This window comes from Rhincodon typus, chromosome 38 (assembly GCF_021869965.1).
Source record: "Rhincodon typus isolate 14 chromosome 38, sRhiTyp1.1, whole genome shotgun sequence".
Taxonomy (NCBI): Eukaryota; Metazoa; Chordata; class Chondrichthyes; order Orectolobiformes; family Rhincodontidae; genus Rhincodon; species Rhincodon typus.
In genome coordinates, this window is record NC_063369.1 from 16,602,541 (window position 1) to 16,619,704 (window position 17,164).

The 17,164-nt window shown below is 41.5% G+C and overlaps 1 protein-coding gene across 4 annotated transcripts in view; it reads left to right on the forward strand.

Moving 5' to 3' along the window:
- Window positions 1–17,164, forward strand: part of LOC109910402 (cAMP-dependent protein kinase catalytic subunit alpha-like) — a 159,262-nt gene that overhangs the window by 121,242 nt on the left and 20,856 nt on the right. For all 4 annotated transcript variants that reach the window (XM_048617993.1, XM_020509573.2, XM_048617994.1 and 1 more), the window contains exons 3-4: window positions 7,870–7,998; window positions 11,663–11,761. In XM_048617993.1, the coding sequence (XP_048473950.1) occupies window positions 7,870–7,998; window positions 11,663–11,761 (228 nt within the window). The remainder of the gene's footprint in view (window positions 1–7,869; window positions 7,999–11,662; window positions 11,762–17,164) is intronic.

Here is a 17,164-nt window from a genome sequence, read left to right on the forward strand (position 1 = left end):
GGCTCTACGTAAATTCAAATCCCTTTTATTTCTTTCTAACCTGAAGTACAATGCTTATTTGGATTAATGTATTTTTAGACTCCGGTTGTCAGGACATTAGAAGAGCTGATTTCAGAGGTAAAGGGAAAACTGTACGGAAAACTAATTTGGAATTTAGATATAAAGCACCACATTTTTCTATTTTAAGGTTATTGTACAGGATAAGAATAGATAGTATAATCAGCCTGAGAAATACACAGCAGGGTATGTATGAGTTAATAAGCAGGTTAGAAGAGATCTAAAAAGGAGTACTTTGAAAAGATAAGGGAACAGAAATTAGAGACGATTGAATACATAGGTCAGATAACTTATAATAGATAAAGAAAATATTAGAAAATGTCAGCAACAAATAAACATATTACAGAAGCTGGAAGAAAGTGCTAGAAGAGTTTTGTAACTGTGGTGTTTTTCTATCACTGGTTGATGACAGTAAGAATATTGTTGAATACAGCATAGTGGCGAAGTTGGGATTGTGTCCTGTATTGCCACCTAGTGGCCACAGCTTGAACCATTAGCATAACAACTTGAATGTGAAGTGTGAACATATTGGTCTGTTATGGTAGTTGTCGAAGTGAGGTAATGACCAAAAGTTGTGGACTTGAACCAGGTGCACCATTCGAGATCTTTAATTATGCACAATTTAATGACCTGTGATGCTGCACGTAGCACACCTGATTTTAACTTTGTTCTTGTTTGTGATCAACATACAGTATTTTTCATACAATTGCAAGAAACTCCTCTAGTAGAAGATTGTTGTTCCTCATGCCATTATCCTTGGTGATGTTTTCCCAGAGGACCACTCCTGGTACCTTGTGGTATTTATCACACTTGAGGTAGTGATTGTAATGAGGTTAGCCAAGTGGACCTCGTAGAATATGGGTTCCCTGATTGGGGCTGTTAATCTGGTCCAATCAGGGAGCCCCTGCTGACACATATAAACACAAAGGTCAGAGGTTCTGCTGACACTGAGAGCTGGTTCTGAGAAATCCGGACCAGTATCAAGTGTTACGCACGTGTAAATAAAGGGTGATTTGGTGCGGGGGTACCAGCCTGTGGAGTTATTTCAGGGCGTATCTAGTGATTACTGGGAGAGGATGCCCCAGGAGACACTATTTTTAAATAACAAGAAGGTTAAATTGCATGGTAGCAATAAGAACAAACATATTTAGTCAGAGTTAATGTTTCGGGTCCAGTGACCCTTCCTCAGAAGTTAACTCTGATTTTTCTTCATAGATGCTACCAGACCTGCTGAGCTTTTTAGCAACTTCTGTTTTTGTTTCTGATTTACAGCATCCACAGTTCTTTTCATTTTTATTTCATCAGACCTTTGGGAGATGGTACAATTAGATCTGCTCTTTCTGAAAATTAGAGTAAAATTCCCTGTCTGTACCCGCAGACTGTGTTTGACCTCAGCCAAATGGGTGGAGCCAATGTGACAGGAGCATTAACCCCTTCAGAACCATTAGCTCATCCAAAATTTGAAATGAGCATGGCTGGTGACTTCTCTATGTTCAAAACTCAGAAGATGTGGCCACAGACTCCTGTTCAATGATGGCTGCCAGCCAGTCTTTACAAGCCATATTGTCAGAATCATGGGTGTGTATTGAATGAGCGAATGGCAAAGGAACAGATGCATGAACATTCTGATAAAGGGCAACACTTGCTACTCCTGTCACATCACTGACACTTCTTCGGGGCTGAGCTAGACACCAAAATCACTGAGAGTGAGGACATAAAGGCATATTACTTAGGAGCAGGAGTTGATAACCCAGCCTCTCAAGCCTGCTCTGCCATTCAATAAGTAAATGCTGATCTTATTGTAACCTTAATTCCACATTCCTGCCACTGCAAATTAATTGAATTTATTTATGAAATGAATTTAAAATCCACCAGCTGACATTGTGGGATTTGAACCCACATCTCCGAAGTATGAGCCTTGGCCACTGGATTACTTGTTCAGTGACATTACCATTATGCTACCATCTCTCTAAAAATTAGCAGCAACTTTCATGCCTAGTGAAAACACACAAGGAAGGCTCATTTGGATAGTAACCCATCACACTTCAGAGTGAGGGAAGGCAGAGGTTGAATTTCTTGTGAAGAATTTGTCTAAGGGATAGTAAGCAGTGAGGATGTTAGAGGGAGATGAGTGGGTAGGTTAATATTTCAATAACTGGTTGGGGGAGATGACGGGCTAAGGTTTGATCAAAACCACAATACCAATGCCAACTGTTTGATCATGGATGGCAAGCAATATGTTTGCAAGAGGGAAATGTGGGTTCCGGAAGTGGCTGATCTGTTGAGAGCATCCAAGTGGATAGTGTTGGGTGGGGTGCCTTAAATGGGAAGGAGGCTGCTGCAGCTAGAGCCCAAGGACAAGCTTATCAGGCAGTTTGGCAAAGAGCGGTGAGTGGGACAGTCAGGGTTGCTGCCCACGAGGAGGCAACATTCGAGGAATGTCAGGAGAATTGCAGAGGGTAACTCAACTCATTCAAGTGGAGGTTCAAGTTGAGGACAGTGGCAGGAGATTAAGAGAAGAGGAATGAACTCTTGGGGTAGGGGTTGGTAGGGAGGAGGCACAGTGACCAAGAAGGGGACAGTGAATAGTGGAATGGTCTTCATATGTTTGAGCAGATAACATGGGAGGGAAGTTCCTAAGAGGCTGAGAAAGAGAACGCAAAGGTGGAGAAAATTTGTTAAAAGTTGGAAGTTATGGGCTTAGATCAGAACAGCACTCAGAATGTGTAACCTTACTGACTTAATTGTATTGGTACATACATATTCCTGCTGTTAGGTGTAAGCCCTCCTCCCTTCATCAGGGAAATTGTGGCCTTCCCCTTTTAGCTGGGAACTGAGTATTTCTCCAGGCACTTTGAAGATCATACCTGTGCATTTTGAATTTGTTGCATTGCTGCAGAAGTGTTTTCACCATAGTTTGGCCTGATTTCTTTAGATTTTGAGGGACGCAATCCTGCCATCCCAGGAATCAGTGTTGTAAACCTTGGTTGCATTTCCTCCATTGCTTTATCTGGGGAAGGATGCCAAAATTGGGAGAGCTGTCTCACAGACTCGTCAAGCAACAGCCTGACATTGTCTATAAGTATGATTCCATGATTTTGACAATGTCCTAGGCACTACTGTTGCCTTTCCTGGATATGTCCTGTCCCAACGGTTGGACAAACCCAGCAGAGGTGGCAGCACAGTGGTATACAGTTCAGAGGGAGTTGCTCTGGGAATCCTCAACATTCCCCACGAGGTCTCATGGCTTCAGGTTAAACATGGGCAAGGAAACCTCCCACTGATTACCACGTACCGTTCTCCCTCAGCTGATGTATTGATACTCCTCCATGTTGAACAACATTTGGAGGATGCACTGAAGGCGGAAAGGGCACAAAATGTACTCTGGGTGGGGGATTTCAGTGTCCACCAGCAAGAGTGGCTCAGCAGCAGTACTACAGATCAAGCTCATCGGGTTCTAAATGACATAGCTGCTAGACTGGGTGTGTAGCAGGTGGTGATGGAACCAACAAAAGGGAAAAACATATTTGACCTTATCCTTACCAGTCAGCCAACTGCAGATGCATCTGTCCATGACAAAGTCCCACCTTCACATTGAAAATACTCTCCATTGTGTTTGCTAAATGGAATAGACTTCAAACAGATCAAGACTCAAGTAACTCAAAACTGGGCATCCACGAGACACTGTAGGCCATCAAAAGCAGCAGAATTGTACTCCTACACAGTCTACAGCCTCATGTCCTGGCATATCCCCCATTCATCCATTACCAATAAGCAGGGAATCAATCCTGGTTCAATGGAGAGTGCAGGAGGCCATGCCAGGAGTAGCACCAGTCATACCATAAAAAGCAGGTGTCAACCTGCTGAAGCTACCAAACAGGACTACTTGACACCAAACAGCATAAGCAGCAAGTCATAGAAAGAACTAGGCGATCCAGCACATCAGATCTAAGCTCTGCTGTCCTGCCACACCCAATCGTGAATAGTGGTGGACAATTTAAACAACTCAATAGAGGAGGAGGCTCCACAACTATCCTCACCTTCAATGATGGAAAGTCGTAACACTTCAATGCAAAAGATAAGGTGAAGCGTTCTTCAGGCCGAGTGGATGATTCATCTTGGCCTCCTCCAGTGGTCCCCAGCATCACAGGTAACAGCCTTCAGCCAATTTGATTCACTCTATGTTGGAGGCACTGGATATTACAAAAGCTATGGGCCCTGACAACATCGCAGCAATAGTACTGAAGACTTGAACTTGCCACATCCCTAACCAAGCATTTCCTGTACAGTTAGAACACTGGCACCTACCTGGCAATGTGGAAAATTGCCCAAGTATGTCCTGTACACAAAAAGCAGGACAAATCCAACCTAGCTAATTACCACCCTATCCGTCTACTATCGATTATCAGTAAAGTGATAGAGATATCATCAGTAGTACTGTCAAGCAGCACCTGCTCAGAAATAACCTGCTCAGTGACGCCCAGTTTGGGTTCTGTCAGGACCACTCAGCTCCTGACCTCATTACAGTCTTGGTTCAAACGTGGACAAGAGAGCTGAATTCCAGAGGCGAGGTGAGAGTGACAGCCCTTGATATCAAAGCCACATTTGACCAAGTGTGGCATCAAGAAGCCCTAGAAAAACTGGAATCAGTGGATATGGGGGTGGGGGGAGTGGGATCTCTCTGCTGGTTGGAGTCATACCTGATACATAGGAAGATGGTTGTAATCATTGGAAGTCAGTCATCTCAGCTCCAGGAGATCTCTGCAGGAGTTCCTCAGGGTAGTGCCTAGGCCCAACCATCTTCAGCTGCTTCATCAATGACTTTCCCTCCTTCATAAGGTCAGAACTGGGGATGTTCACCAATGATTGTACAATGTTCAGCACCATTCACGACTCCTCGCCTACTGAAGCAGCCATGTTCAAATGCAACAGAATTTGGACAATGTCAAGGCTAGGGCTGACAATTAGCAAGTAACATTCATGCCACATAATCTAATCACTGCCCCTTGATATTCAATTGTTTACCATCACTGAATCCCCCACTATCAATATCCTGGGAGTTGCCATTGACCATAAACTCAACTGGACTTGCCACATAAACATAGTGGCTACAAGAGTGGGTCAGAGGTTAGGAATATTGCAGCGAGTAACTCACCTCCTGACTCAACAAAGCCTGTACACCGTCTGCAATGCACAAGTGAGAAGTGTGATGGAATACTCTGCACCTGCCTGGATGGGTTCAGGTCCTTCTACACTCAAGAAGTTCAACACCATCTAGGACAAAGCAGCCCACTTGATTGACACCGAATCCACAAACAAGCCATTCCCTCCACCATCACCAGTTGAGTAGCAGCAGTGTGTACTCTCGACAGGACATACTGCAGAAATTCACCAAAGATCCTTAGATAGCACTTTACAAATGCACAATCACTTCCTTCTGGAAAGACAAGGGCAGCAGATCTATGGGAAGGCCACCACCTGCAAGTTCCCCTCCAAGCCATTCATTATCCTGACTTGGAATTGCATCGCCATTCCTTCACTGTCACTTGGTCAAAATCCTGGAATTCCCTCCCTAACAGCATTGTGGGCCTGTTTATAGCACGTGGACTGCAGTGGTTCAAGAAGGCAGCTCACCACCATCCTCTCAATGACAACTAGGGACGGGCAATAAATGCTGGCCCAGCCATCAATGCCCATGTCCCATGAATGAACAAAATCGCGTGTTCAAGGAGAAGGTAGGGACCATTCTTAGGGCTAAAGGATATGGGGAGAAGGCAGGAGCAGGATACTGAGTTGGATGATCAGCCATGATCGCACCGAATGGCAGAGCAAGTCTAGTGACTGAATGGCCTACTCCTGCACCTATTTTCTATCTTTCTAAAACAATGAGGTGAAATAATGACCCACATCGATGCACAGCAACACCAACTGGTAAAGCAGGGGAATTGCACCATCAGTTCACAGGAGGAATCCAGATCAATTGAGAATGTTGTTATAAAGTCTTGAATCAAAAGAAAATGGGCAAAAGAGCTTAAAAGTTAATATTTGAAAAGGCAAGAGATAAATTATAAGTATATGAACGCATTCAGGCAAAACTCTAGCAAAATCAACTACAATGGACGGGACACCATGTCCAGATAGCTGTGAAGCATCTCCGCTGGCATGTGTTGTTTACTCAATGGTCAGATGGCAGAGGAGGGCATAGAAAATGCTACAAAAACACACTGAAGCTCTCCTCGAAGCACAGTAGTGTTGACATTAATGACTGGGATAAGCTTGTGACCAGTTGTTCAAAGCGAAGACAACTTGTTCATTAAGCTGCATCATGCTTTGAGTCCAAACACTTAAATGATAAGGCACAAAGGCAGCAGAAATCCCACTGCCTCATGGGACTACCAAAGATCTGAGGGTCAAGAATTGGCCTGTTCAGTCTCATGAAGACCCATGACAGAAACCTGCACCCTCAGTCGATGTCACTCTCGAAACAAGAGACAATCTCATTGAACGGTTTCATTGTTACTGCCTGCTGTAACTTGCAATCTGCTAAACAGATTACACAGTCGCAATCATAGCTCTTTTGAAGTTCAAAATGACACTGTCAAACAAACTAAACTTTGTATTTTAATACAGAATTAAGTGGAGGCATGATTAACTGTTACCTATTGACTTCTCTGTTGTAACTGGACTTTACCAAGCTAACACTGGATTAAAATGACGTTTATGTCATTGGTCTCAGCAGATACAACTGTGACCCAGCAACAGTGTGATGGCTTGACTCAGTTCATAGAAAGCACTGTCATCCAAGTCAGGAATAGCGAACTCAAAACTCCACTCTTGTTTTTCTGGAACAAGTCTAGGATGATACTATAGCTCTGATAACACTATACAAATCTCATTCAATTGTACAAAGTACTATCTTTCAAATAAAGGAAAAGCTTCTTAGCCTGCAAGTTCAAATGAACATTTTAAAAAATCCCATAACAGTGCTCAAAGAAAAGGAGGGACTTTTCTCAGTGTTCTGGCTAACATTATTCTATCTGTTGCCATCACCAAAACCTAATCAATTAGTTATTCGCTCATCTATTAACTGTTTGTTATTAACATCTATTAACACACAAACTACAAACACCATTTATTTCCAAGACACTGTAAGAAAAACCTCTCCTCCCAAGAACAATCCCTCAAGCTGTGAAAGAAAATATTCACAGCCCCAATTGCTTGAAGACCCATTTTTAGTATTCTGTCATTTAAAAGTTTTAATTATCAGAGCTATCATCTCAGCAGTCCCTGCCTGGTTTAGTTACCATCACCCATATAAATGTTGGCAGACTGTGGTCAATAGTCTATGATGCCAACGCAATTAAAACAGAAGAAGCTGTAACTGAACTTCAGTTTATTAACCTTGGAGGATTTTAGAAGAGTGTCTATAGGTCTATAGGTGAAAGCTGTTTCTTTAAGAAATTTAAATTTCAAAGGTTTATAAGACACAAGTTTGTAGATTGGAGCATTTAATGCTTTTTATGTGTTTGTTTCAAGTCCTATGACTCCATACTCTCAACATTATAATTGACTTTTAACTGCAGTTGGAAATGGCAAACTACTCATTTCAAGGGCAACCAAGAGGTGGGCAACAAATACTGGCACTGCCAGCAAGATCCATATCCCATGAAAGAAGATTTTTTTAAAAATCAGCATTGCTTCTAAATAGCATGATCTACAGCAAGGGAACTCTGTGTGTGAAAGACATCACATGTAGAACAATTGGAATGTAGAAAATAAACAGGCCGCTCACTGACTTTCCTTCTCTTGCAGAGCACAGCATGTCTGGATGACTTTGAGAGATCAAAAACGCTGGGCACAGGGTCCTTTGGTAGAGTGATGTTGGTGAGGCACAAAGTTACTAAGGAACACTATGCGATGAAGATATTGGACAAACACAAGGTGAAAGGAATTAATTTCTCTTGTTTCACACACTTACTTTAAAGGGAAGCTAAGCACCACAGGCAGATTCTAGCAGATCAATGAGGCTTTGGGTGGTTTCAGATTGAATGGTCACAATGTTCACCCAGTTTCCATTATAATTCACACCTAAATATTCCTCTTCAAGATGTGAGTATTCACTATGGATGAAGTTTATAACCAGGATTCCGTAAGTAAGCTGTGGAATCTACACTGAATCACAAATCTTTTGTTAATGTCAGACACTATTAAGGATTAGAGTCCATGGACAGTCAGAATCGTAAACGAACAATGTAGGACAATATTCTCGGCATTCAGGTATTCAAAGCTCACATGAATCCTGTAATTAGATCATGGCCTGCAATTCCATCCACAAGCATCATTATTATTGTACAAATACAATCTGAGATCTTTGGTTGGAGCTTCCCATTTAACTCAATGCTGGCTGTCCATTGTCGTGCTTTCTATATTTTGACCTGGACCTTATAACTGAAATGGTAGGAAATGAAGGCTTTGATGGTCATATGTTAGTGGGGATTTCCTTTACACAGGACCAGTCAAGTAATGGTGAGGCTTTGCATTCAGATTGACGTATTCTCACTTAGATAGAGTCACAGAGTTTTACAACACAGAAACAGACCCTTTGGCCCAACTCGTCCACACCAACCAATTATCCTAAACTGCTCTATCATAGAATCCCTACAGTGTGGAAACAGGCCCTTTGGCCCAACAAGTCCACACCGACCCTCAAAGCATCCCACCAAGACCCATTACCCAATAACCCACCTGATCTACACACTCCTGAACAGTACGGGCAATTTAGCATGGCCAATTCACCTAGCCTGCACATCTTTGGACTATGGGAGGAAACCGGAGCACCCAGAGGAAACCCACACAGACGTGGGGAGAATGTGCAAACTCCACACAGACAGTCACCCAAGGGTGGATTTGAACCCAGGTCCCTGGTGCTGTGAGGTAGCAGTGCTAACCACTGAGCTACCGTGCCGCCCAGGTCTAGTCCCTAGACTAGGTCTAGACTAGACTAAGGTCTAGCCCCATTTGCCAGCATTTGGCCCATATCCCTTTAAACCCTTCTTATTCGTGTACACGTCCAGGTGCCTTCTAAATGTTGTAATTATACCAACCCCCACCACTTCCTCTGGCAGCTCATTCCATACACACACCACCCTCAGCGTGAAAATGTTGCCCCGTACGTCCCGTTTAAATCTTTCCCCTCTCACCTTAAACCTATGCCCTCCAGTTTTGGACTCCCTTACCCTGGGGAAAAAACCTTGGCTCTTCACCCTATCAATGCCCCTCATGATTTTATTATCCTCTATGAGGTCACCCCTCAGCCTCCGATGCTCCAGGCAAAATAGCCCCAGCCTATTCAGCATCTCCCTAAAGCTCCAATCCCAGCAGCATCCTTGTAAATCTTTTCTGAATCCAACCAAGTTTAACAATATCCTTCCTCTAGCAGGGAGACCAGAGTTGAATGTAGTATTCTAAAAATGGCCGAACCAACGTCGTGCACAGTCGCAACATGACATCCCAACTCTTATGTTCAGCACTCTGACCAATGAAGGCAAACGTGCCGAACACCTTCTTCACTACCCTGTCTGCCTGTGATTCCACTTTCAAGGAACTGTGCACCTGTATCCCTAGGTCTCTTTGTTCGACAACACTCCCCAGGGCCCTACCATTGACTGTATAAGTCCTACCCTCAGTTGCCTTACTAAAATGCAACACCTTGCATTTATCTAAATTAAACTCCATCTGCCACTCCTTGGCCCATTTGCCCATCTATTCAAGGTCCTGTTTTACTCTGAGATAACCTTCTTCACTGTCAATGACACCTCCAATTTTGGTGTCACATGCAAACTTACTAACCGTGCCTCTATATTCGCATCCAAATCAATTATATAAATGACGAAAAGCAGCAGACCCAATATGTAGGCCAAAAAACAAGTAAATATCACGTACAGGAAGCAAGATATAGATTAGATTAGAGATGTAGAAGAATAAAACACAGAAAGTAAATTTTGAAAAATTTAAAACCTGCAGCATGAATTTTCTTCTGAAGGAATGAGACTCTGCATTGATACATTGATTTTTCAGGGACAGGGAGGTTGTTCAGCAATCATTATTACTTACCGTGCAGTTTTAAAATTCACTGACTGATAAATGTACCATCCTTAGTTTTTCAGTGATCTTCAGCGGAGAACTAATGGATAAGGACCCCAAGTACTCCCCATTTCAGTGATTATAATGCTGAACTTATCAACAAGGACTGCATCATTGTACCCTGTGGTGGACCAGGGTATCTGACAGCAACATCTGAATTTCTGTGTTTAACTGAGCATGCATGAATGCCAAAAGTTGCTGATGGATTTACCCTGTCATTACAGTTAGCACTGATAGCCTGAATATTAATCAAAATTCCTGCCATTGTATCCAAAATCTAAGCCAACAATAAGTTCCATTTACACTCACATATGTGCTATATATATATATACACACAGAGGCACGCACATTCATGTAAATGAACATACTCTGTAAATGCATGTATATGTAAACACGCTACATGTACCTACACATGCATACAGTTTAACTGAGATTCAAACTGGCTATTGGCCAGGGCATATGGAATAAGTCAACTGCTCCTTGTTGAAATAGTGTTTGTGGAACTTCTGTGTTCACTACGAGGGCAGATGGAACTACAGTTCAAAGTTTAGTTTGAAAAATGGCAGCTCTGAGAGTGTAGCATGCCCTACTGTGCTGGAGTGGCAGCCTTGATATTTGTGCTCATGTCTTGGACTGGGACTTGAACCCACATTCTCCTGACTCAGAGGCGGGAGTGCACCCCACTGAGCCACAGCTGATCCATCTCTTCAAATTATGCAACACCCAACTGCACGCTGCATGAATGCACCCAGCCACCCACTCACAGCCCGGCAGACTCACACAGCAACAGATTTTGTTTTCATAGTATCACAGAATGATTACAACACAGTAACCTCTTATAACTTTACTGGCTCAATATAAGAACAACTTACCTAGTTGCACTCCCCTGCATTTTCCCCACACTTCTCTTCAGATAATTATCCAATTCTCTTTTGAAAACCTTGATGGAAGCTGCCTGCACCATACTCTGAGGCAGCGCATTCCACATGCTGTTTTTAAAATAAAAGTTTGTCCTCCACTTTCTTTCTAAGTTTCATTGACTGCAATGGGAAGCAGAAAAGTAGTTGCTTCAGTAATAGAAAACCCTCTCTGAGGAAGGAAAACACATATCAGAGAGCAGGATGTTAGTGACTGTGTAATTGAAGTGGATGAATTTAGAATATTGAGACAACCAGTGTTTGCTGTGACAGGAGTTTGGTGCTTAATAGAATCAGCATAAATTAAGATCTTACAATAAGCCACGTGAATTTGTTAGGTCAACTGTAGTCACAAATATAAGACTTTCGCACTTGAACAGCCCCAAGTCCCCACAATGCCAACAGCCACTGTTGCGTGACGAGTAACGAGATGTAATGGATTGATGAAAGGAACATGTTTTCTTTCATGGACTCGATATATCAGTCTAGATGTAATAAAAACAGTTGTGGTTTCAGCTGATTCAGTATTTGTCTTTCCTACTAAGGTGGTCAAGCTGAAACAAATCGAGCACACACTCAATGAAAAAAAGATTCTTCAGGCTGTCAGGTTCCCTTTTCTGGTGCGGCTGGTATTCTCGTTCAAGGTGAGTGTTCAATGCCAGTTGAGCTTACATTCCCAGTTCTCACTTGTGTTGGGAATACCATGTAATTATCCATAATGTTTGATAGGATTACAATGGGTACATAGGTGACAGCTGAGGCTGGAATGTTCTGCTGCAAATAGGACAGAACACAGCAAAGATTGTTGGCTCAGGGTTTTCTCTGCTTCTGACGTGCTTTCAAAGTAGGCCACGTGATTTTTTTTTTTTAATTTAGATCTGCCAGGTGCAGTGATCCTGGCCAAGTTTCTCCCAGAACTCAAAATTGATATCAGAATCCTTAAATTAACATTTTCAGCGTGTCCTTATATCCCTTCCTTTTGAATGCTATGAGACCGTACCCTAGATACAAGTTCTCCTGAGAATTTTCACTTTGACAAGCAAGTCGCAGGCATTCTGTTGACATGACTAGTTCCACTTGGGTGTAATTGTTGCAGTACCATGTGGGATGTGCCACACCAGCTCTGGTGAGAACAACTAACTGAATGGTTAGCCCAGTTGGCTGGATGACTGGTTTGTGATGTAGAGTAAAGCCAACAGTGTGAGTTCAATTTTCATACCAACTGAGGTTACTATGAAGGTCCCGTGTTCTGAACTTCGCCCCTAGCCTGAGGCGTGGTGACCCTCTGGTTAAACTAGTCGTGTCTCTTTGGGGACTTTATCTTTGCCTCACTCTCAGTCAACTCTGCTGTTCTGCTTAACCCTTAAAGTAACCTGCATTTCTATTACTACTTTTAAGAAGAAAGTAAATGTTTCAGCATTTGAAAAAAAAGACACCATTTCAAATTTACCACTGTTACATACACTGTTCCCACTATGTCCTCCTTCTAGAATCTTCAACAGTTTTAATAATCTAATAATAATTTAATAATCTAATAATTGATGACTAGCCCCTAAGCTTAGAGCTTCCTTTCCATCTCCTTCCTTAAATTGGTTTTATCTGTCCTAAGTCTTTTCTTCTATCTTTTGTAGAATGTACATTGTCCCACAAAGACCTGTGCAATATCGTATTGATATTGTTATTTGCCACTTCTACATATAGCATTTCTTCTAGGATCTTTGACAAATGGAACAGCAAGTCAACAGCAAAAATGAGAGCCAGAGCTTCAGCACTCTCTTTACCTGTTTGTGAAGTGACTACTTTTCCTATTTTCCCCCATGAGGCATATCACAAACCCTCATGTTCATTATTAAAAATGATTAATCTCATATTAAAGTCATATTTTCAGGATGGCCCAAAGCTGAGAAATTCAGCTTACAATTTCATTTAAAATTTTATTTGTTCTCAAGAAATCCTCCACCTTTGGATTTTTCACGGCCAGACAAAGTTCCAGCACGTCAAAACTCGTATCTGATTTGGTCTGTGTGCCCAACGGGTTAAACTTTCTGACGAGACTCCTCAGTTGTCCAATCTCAACCTTGTAGCAGCTTTATCTTTCTGTCCAGATCTGATAGGATACGATACAATTGGATTGACATTGATGTGAAATTAAATTTGATCCATTTTGCTTGATTTGAATTTGAATGCGCTAGAACTTACTGTATATACTCGTGTAAAAGTCAAATTTTTAGACTATTTTATGAAGTTAAATTTATGGTGTTGACTATTACATGGATACTACTTTTGAGGGGCTGAAATTCATGCTGCAGTCCAAAATACCATATCATTAGCGGAAGCCCTATTGATTCTAAGCAACTAAAGAAAAAAACACAACAAATTACGGTAATTACTAATACTTATGTGATCCAGCACCATGAAAAATAAACAGGGCTGTGAGAGGCATAATCTCTCATAGAATCACAGCTCATGTGAGCATTTGCTTATCAGTAGATAAGAACAAACAGATCGATTATCCCCCCTGTAAATTAAAACCTGGTTATTCTTTCACATAGTAACCCTGAATCTTTTCCATTTGCTGCCAATCTAGCCTTTCGGATCGAAACATCAGCTTTCCTGCTCCTCTGATGCTGCCTGGCCTGCTGTGTTCCTCCAGCTCCACACCTTGTTATCTCAGACTCCAGCATCGGCAGTTCCTACTGTCTCTTGGCCTTGTAGATCCCATCTGGTTTAACCTTTTCCATACAGACAGAACAGATTGACCCCGATCATCAACTTTCGAATGTATGATTAGTTCCTTCCAGTTCTATAACTTTTTTGCTTTAACCTCTTACTTTGTCATCCTATTTTCTACAGCTTTGTCCACTATGGTCCATTTGCCCTTAATGATTATCATCGTGGATATGCTAAATTCGGTCACCATGTCTGCAAAATGTAATGGATAGATATTCTGATTTCGGTCACGTATCTTCAGATAAATGGCTAGTACTTTGTTAAATTCCCAGGCTAAAAGAACACTTGCAACCAAGTTAGCTGTGTCTTGCGATAGTTAATACAGATATCACATTGCAATGTCATCTGCTTTCTTTATCTTCCATCTGAAGAGATTCAAGATTAATGGTCTGCTACCACATTTAACAGACTGATGTACATATGTTAAATTAGGCAACAAAAGACTTTCAGAGATTTACAAAAGTTTTATTATACATCTGTAGTTTAACACAAACACCAGTTTCCACCCTTCCTTGTCCAGAAACCAAATCATCACCGGGGACCAGTCCCGCCATCTCTGTTAAAGATACTTTCTAATCAACCTGTTCAGAGACTTTATCACAAACCTTTGGAGCAGGTGGGACCTGAACCCAGGCCTCCTGATTCAGAATTCGGATCACTATCACTGCAAGACCCTAAGAACCCAGGACCCAAATACCAAGTCTAATGAGTATCAACTCTGGAGCTGTTGTAGTTAACCATTAAAGGAGCCTGCATTTCTAACACTTGACAACATTATCCTATCAAATATTGAATGACTAAAGATGACATACATGTAAATTGAATTATTGTCAGGGAAACTTGTGCATCATTTACCTTCCTCTCTTGTCCTGACCTATCTCGGACCAGTAGCAAGACAAGTTTAGATGGCTGGAGATCAATCTGGACACTGAGGGTGGCCAGGACATAGGTCCCTTTCTTGTCAAATGTTACATGTTTCACAACAGCATTGCTGACCCACCTTCCAGACCAATGGACCTGAGCTTAGGCTCAACCACTCAGTCTACTAGAATCTGTCTTTGCACACCAGAATAGACAAGTTCCTAAGTTGACGAGGGTAGGTGACTCAGCAGCTGTTGTATCCCAACTGTTCAAGTGGTTTACTAGGGTGTGGCTGCTGTTGTATGTTAATAATTACTTGCAGTTGCAGTTGAGAATTCAGCAAAGGTGGGAATCACTTTAGAATGAGCCACACCAAAGAGTGCAGTGAGATCATCTGTGAAAAGTGCTACCCCTCCCTCTCTAATTGATACTCTAACAAAAACAAAGTCATAAATGCTGCTGTGGTCTTGTTGGTGATTTGTTAATTATGGAGCCTGGAAAAGAAGCTGCCTTGTTCTGTATGGAAGATGTCTCTTCTTACCTTCTACAGGAGGTGCTGCTGTAAGCTTCAACCGCAAGGAGAGAGGTGTACAGAGTTCTAATTAGTAATGTTATCAATATGTTAAAACAATGATGTTTCTGTTCCCTCTGCTTTTTACAATTTTGAAATCTTATTCTGGTATCATGTGGTATGAAGAAATGAACTCTCGTTTAAATGAATAAGTTTATAGTCATAGTATAGGTTTTCCCTGAAGTAAGTGACAGAACTGACACTCAGACTTTTGTGTCTGTGCATATCTTTCTCTCTCTCTTTGCCTCTTTCTCTCTTTCTCCCTCTCTTACGCTTTCCATGCCTGTGTTTCCTTCTTTCTCACTCCACCGCAGAACCAGTCCACTGCATTCCTCCATCCCCCCACTTCAGTATTGACCAAACTTGAAGCATTTTCTTAAATGTCCTGAAAACCTTTAGGCATTCCTGGGAATCTCCTGATGACCTGTTTTTGGTTTGCTCTTATTTGGAGCATCTTTGTCCTGTGGAATCATGCTGTGAACCTTTAATTCTGGATCTGGTGGCACAGCCATATTATAAATTGTTTTGTAGTCTGTGAGGCTTCCAAGACAGAAGAGTTCAGATGGTTATCTCAAACTTGTTAAAACTAAGAAAGTTTTGGGTAAATAGAATTGTGAGAGGTTCTCAAAAAAAAAAGTGGTCTCAATTGTCCAAGGGAAAGAAACTGGAAGGTGTCAACTATAACAAAGAACAAAGAAAATTACAGTACAGGAACAGGCCCTTCGGCCCTCCAAGCCTGCACCAACATGATGCCAGTCATAACTAAAACCCCCTACCCTTCCGGGGACCGTATTCCTCTACTCTCATCCTATACATGCATTTGTCAAGACGCCCTTTAAAAGTCACTATCGTATCTGCTTCCACTACCTCCCCCAGCAGCGAATTCCAGGCGCCCACCACCCTCTGAGTAAAAAAACTTGCCTTGTACATCAAAACTCCATGATGGTTTTTTTAAAACTGCAATACAAGCAATATTTCACATGGATTGAGTCTCTATAATGGATAGTGTTGCAAAACAGTCTGAAACATTGCTTTGATTCATGTGTTAAGATCTTTCTTATGGTCTATCAAGACAGGTTTCATTCTGGGGTCTGACTTATCTAGTATTACCATCAGCTGGGACTATAACAGAGTGGTACCATCTAGAATGTGAAAGATTTGGGGGTGATTTAATCAAAGCTTTCAAGATATTAAATGGAACAGATAGGGAGAAATTGTTTACATAAGTTGACGTGTCTTGAACTACAGAACACGCTCTAAAAATTAGGAGGCATTCAGGAGGACATTTAGGAAACACTTCTGCAATTTATTATCATCCTAACTGATGGTAAAACTGAAAAATTCTGATCCTAAAATGATTTATGGCTTGATAGACCATAATTTTATTTTTTCTTTTTTAGTTTATCACAGAGGTCAATCACTGAACATATTCACAAAAGGCAACCAATATACTTACAACAAGTGAATAAACCTTTATTGCACAAAGAAAAACATGCACTACATTGCATTATCTAAGAAGTATTGGAGCAAATAGTCATTTGATTGTATAGAATAAGAGTATTTTTGTAGTTTATTAATTTTTTAATCTTGCACTCCTAAGGACAATTCACAAGAAATAACAAAGCAAAAGGAGAACGAATTTATACTGTTTGAGAGGAGAGTACTGATTGATTTGCAAGTAGATTCTAATTGGTCCAAGTGTTGTCATGGAGAATCTACCAGTTAATGATGACTGATAGTTAATTGCCAGTCTTTGTTTAAATCCTGAATAAGATAGGTTGACTGTGATTGGTCAAGATTTCATCCAGAGAAGAAAACTGGAGGATGACAGTTCCCTTTCTTCTTGTGTTGAAACAGACACAGTGTATGTACAGAAATAACAAGG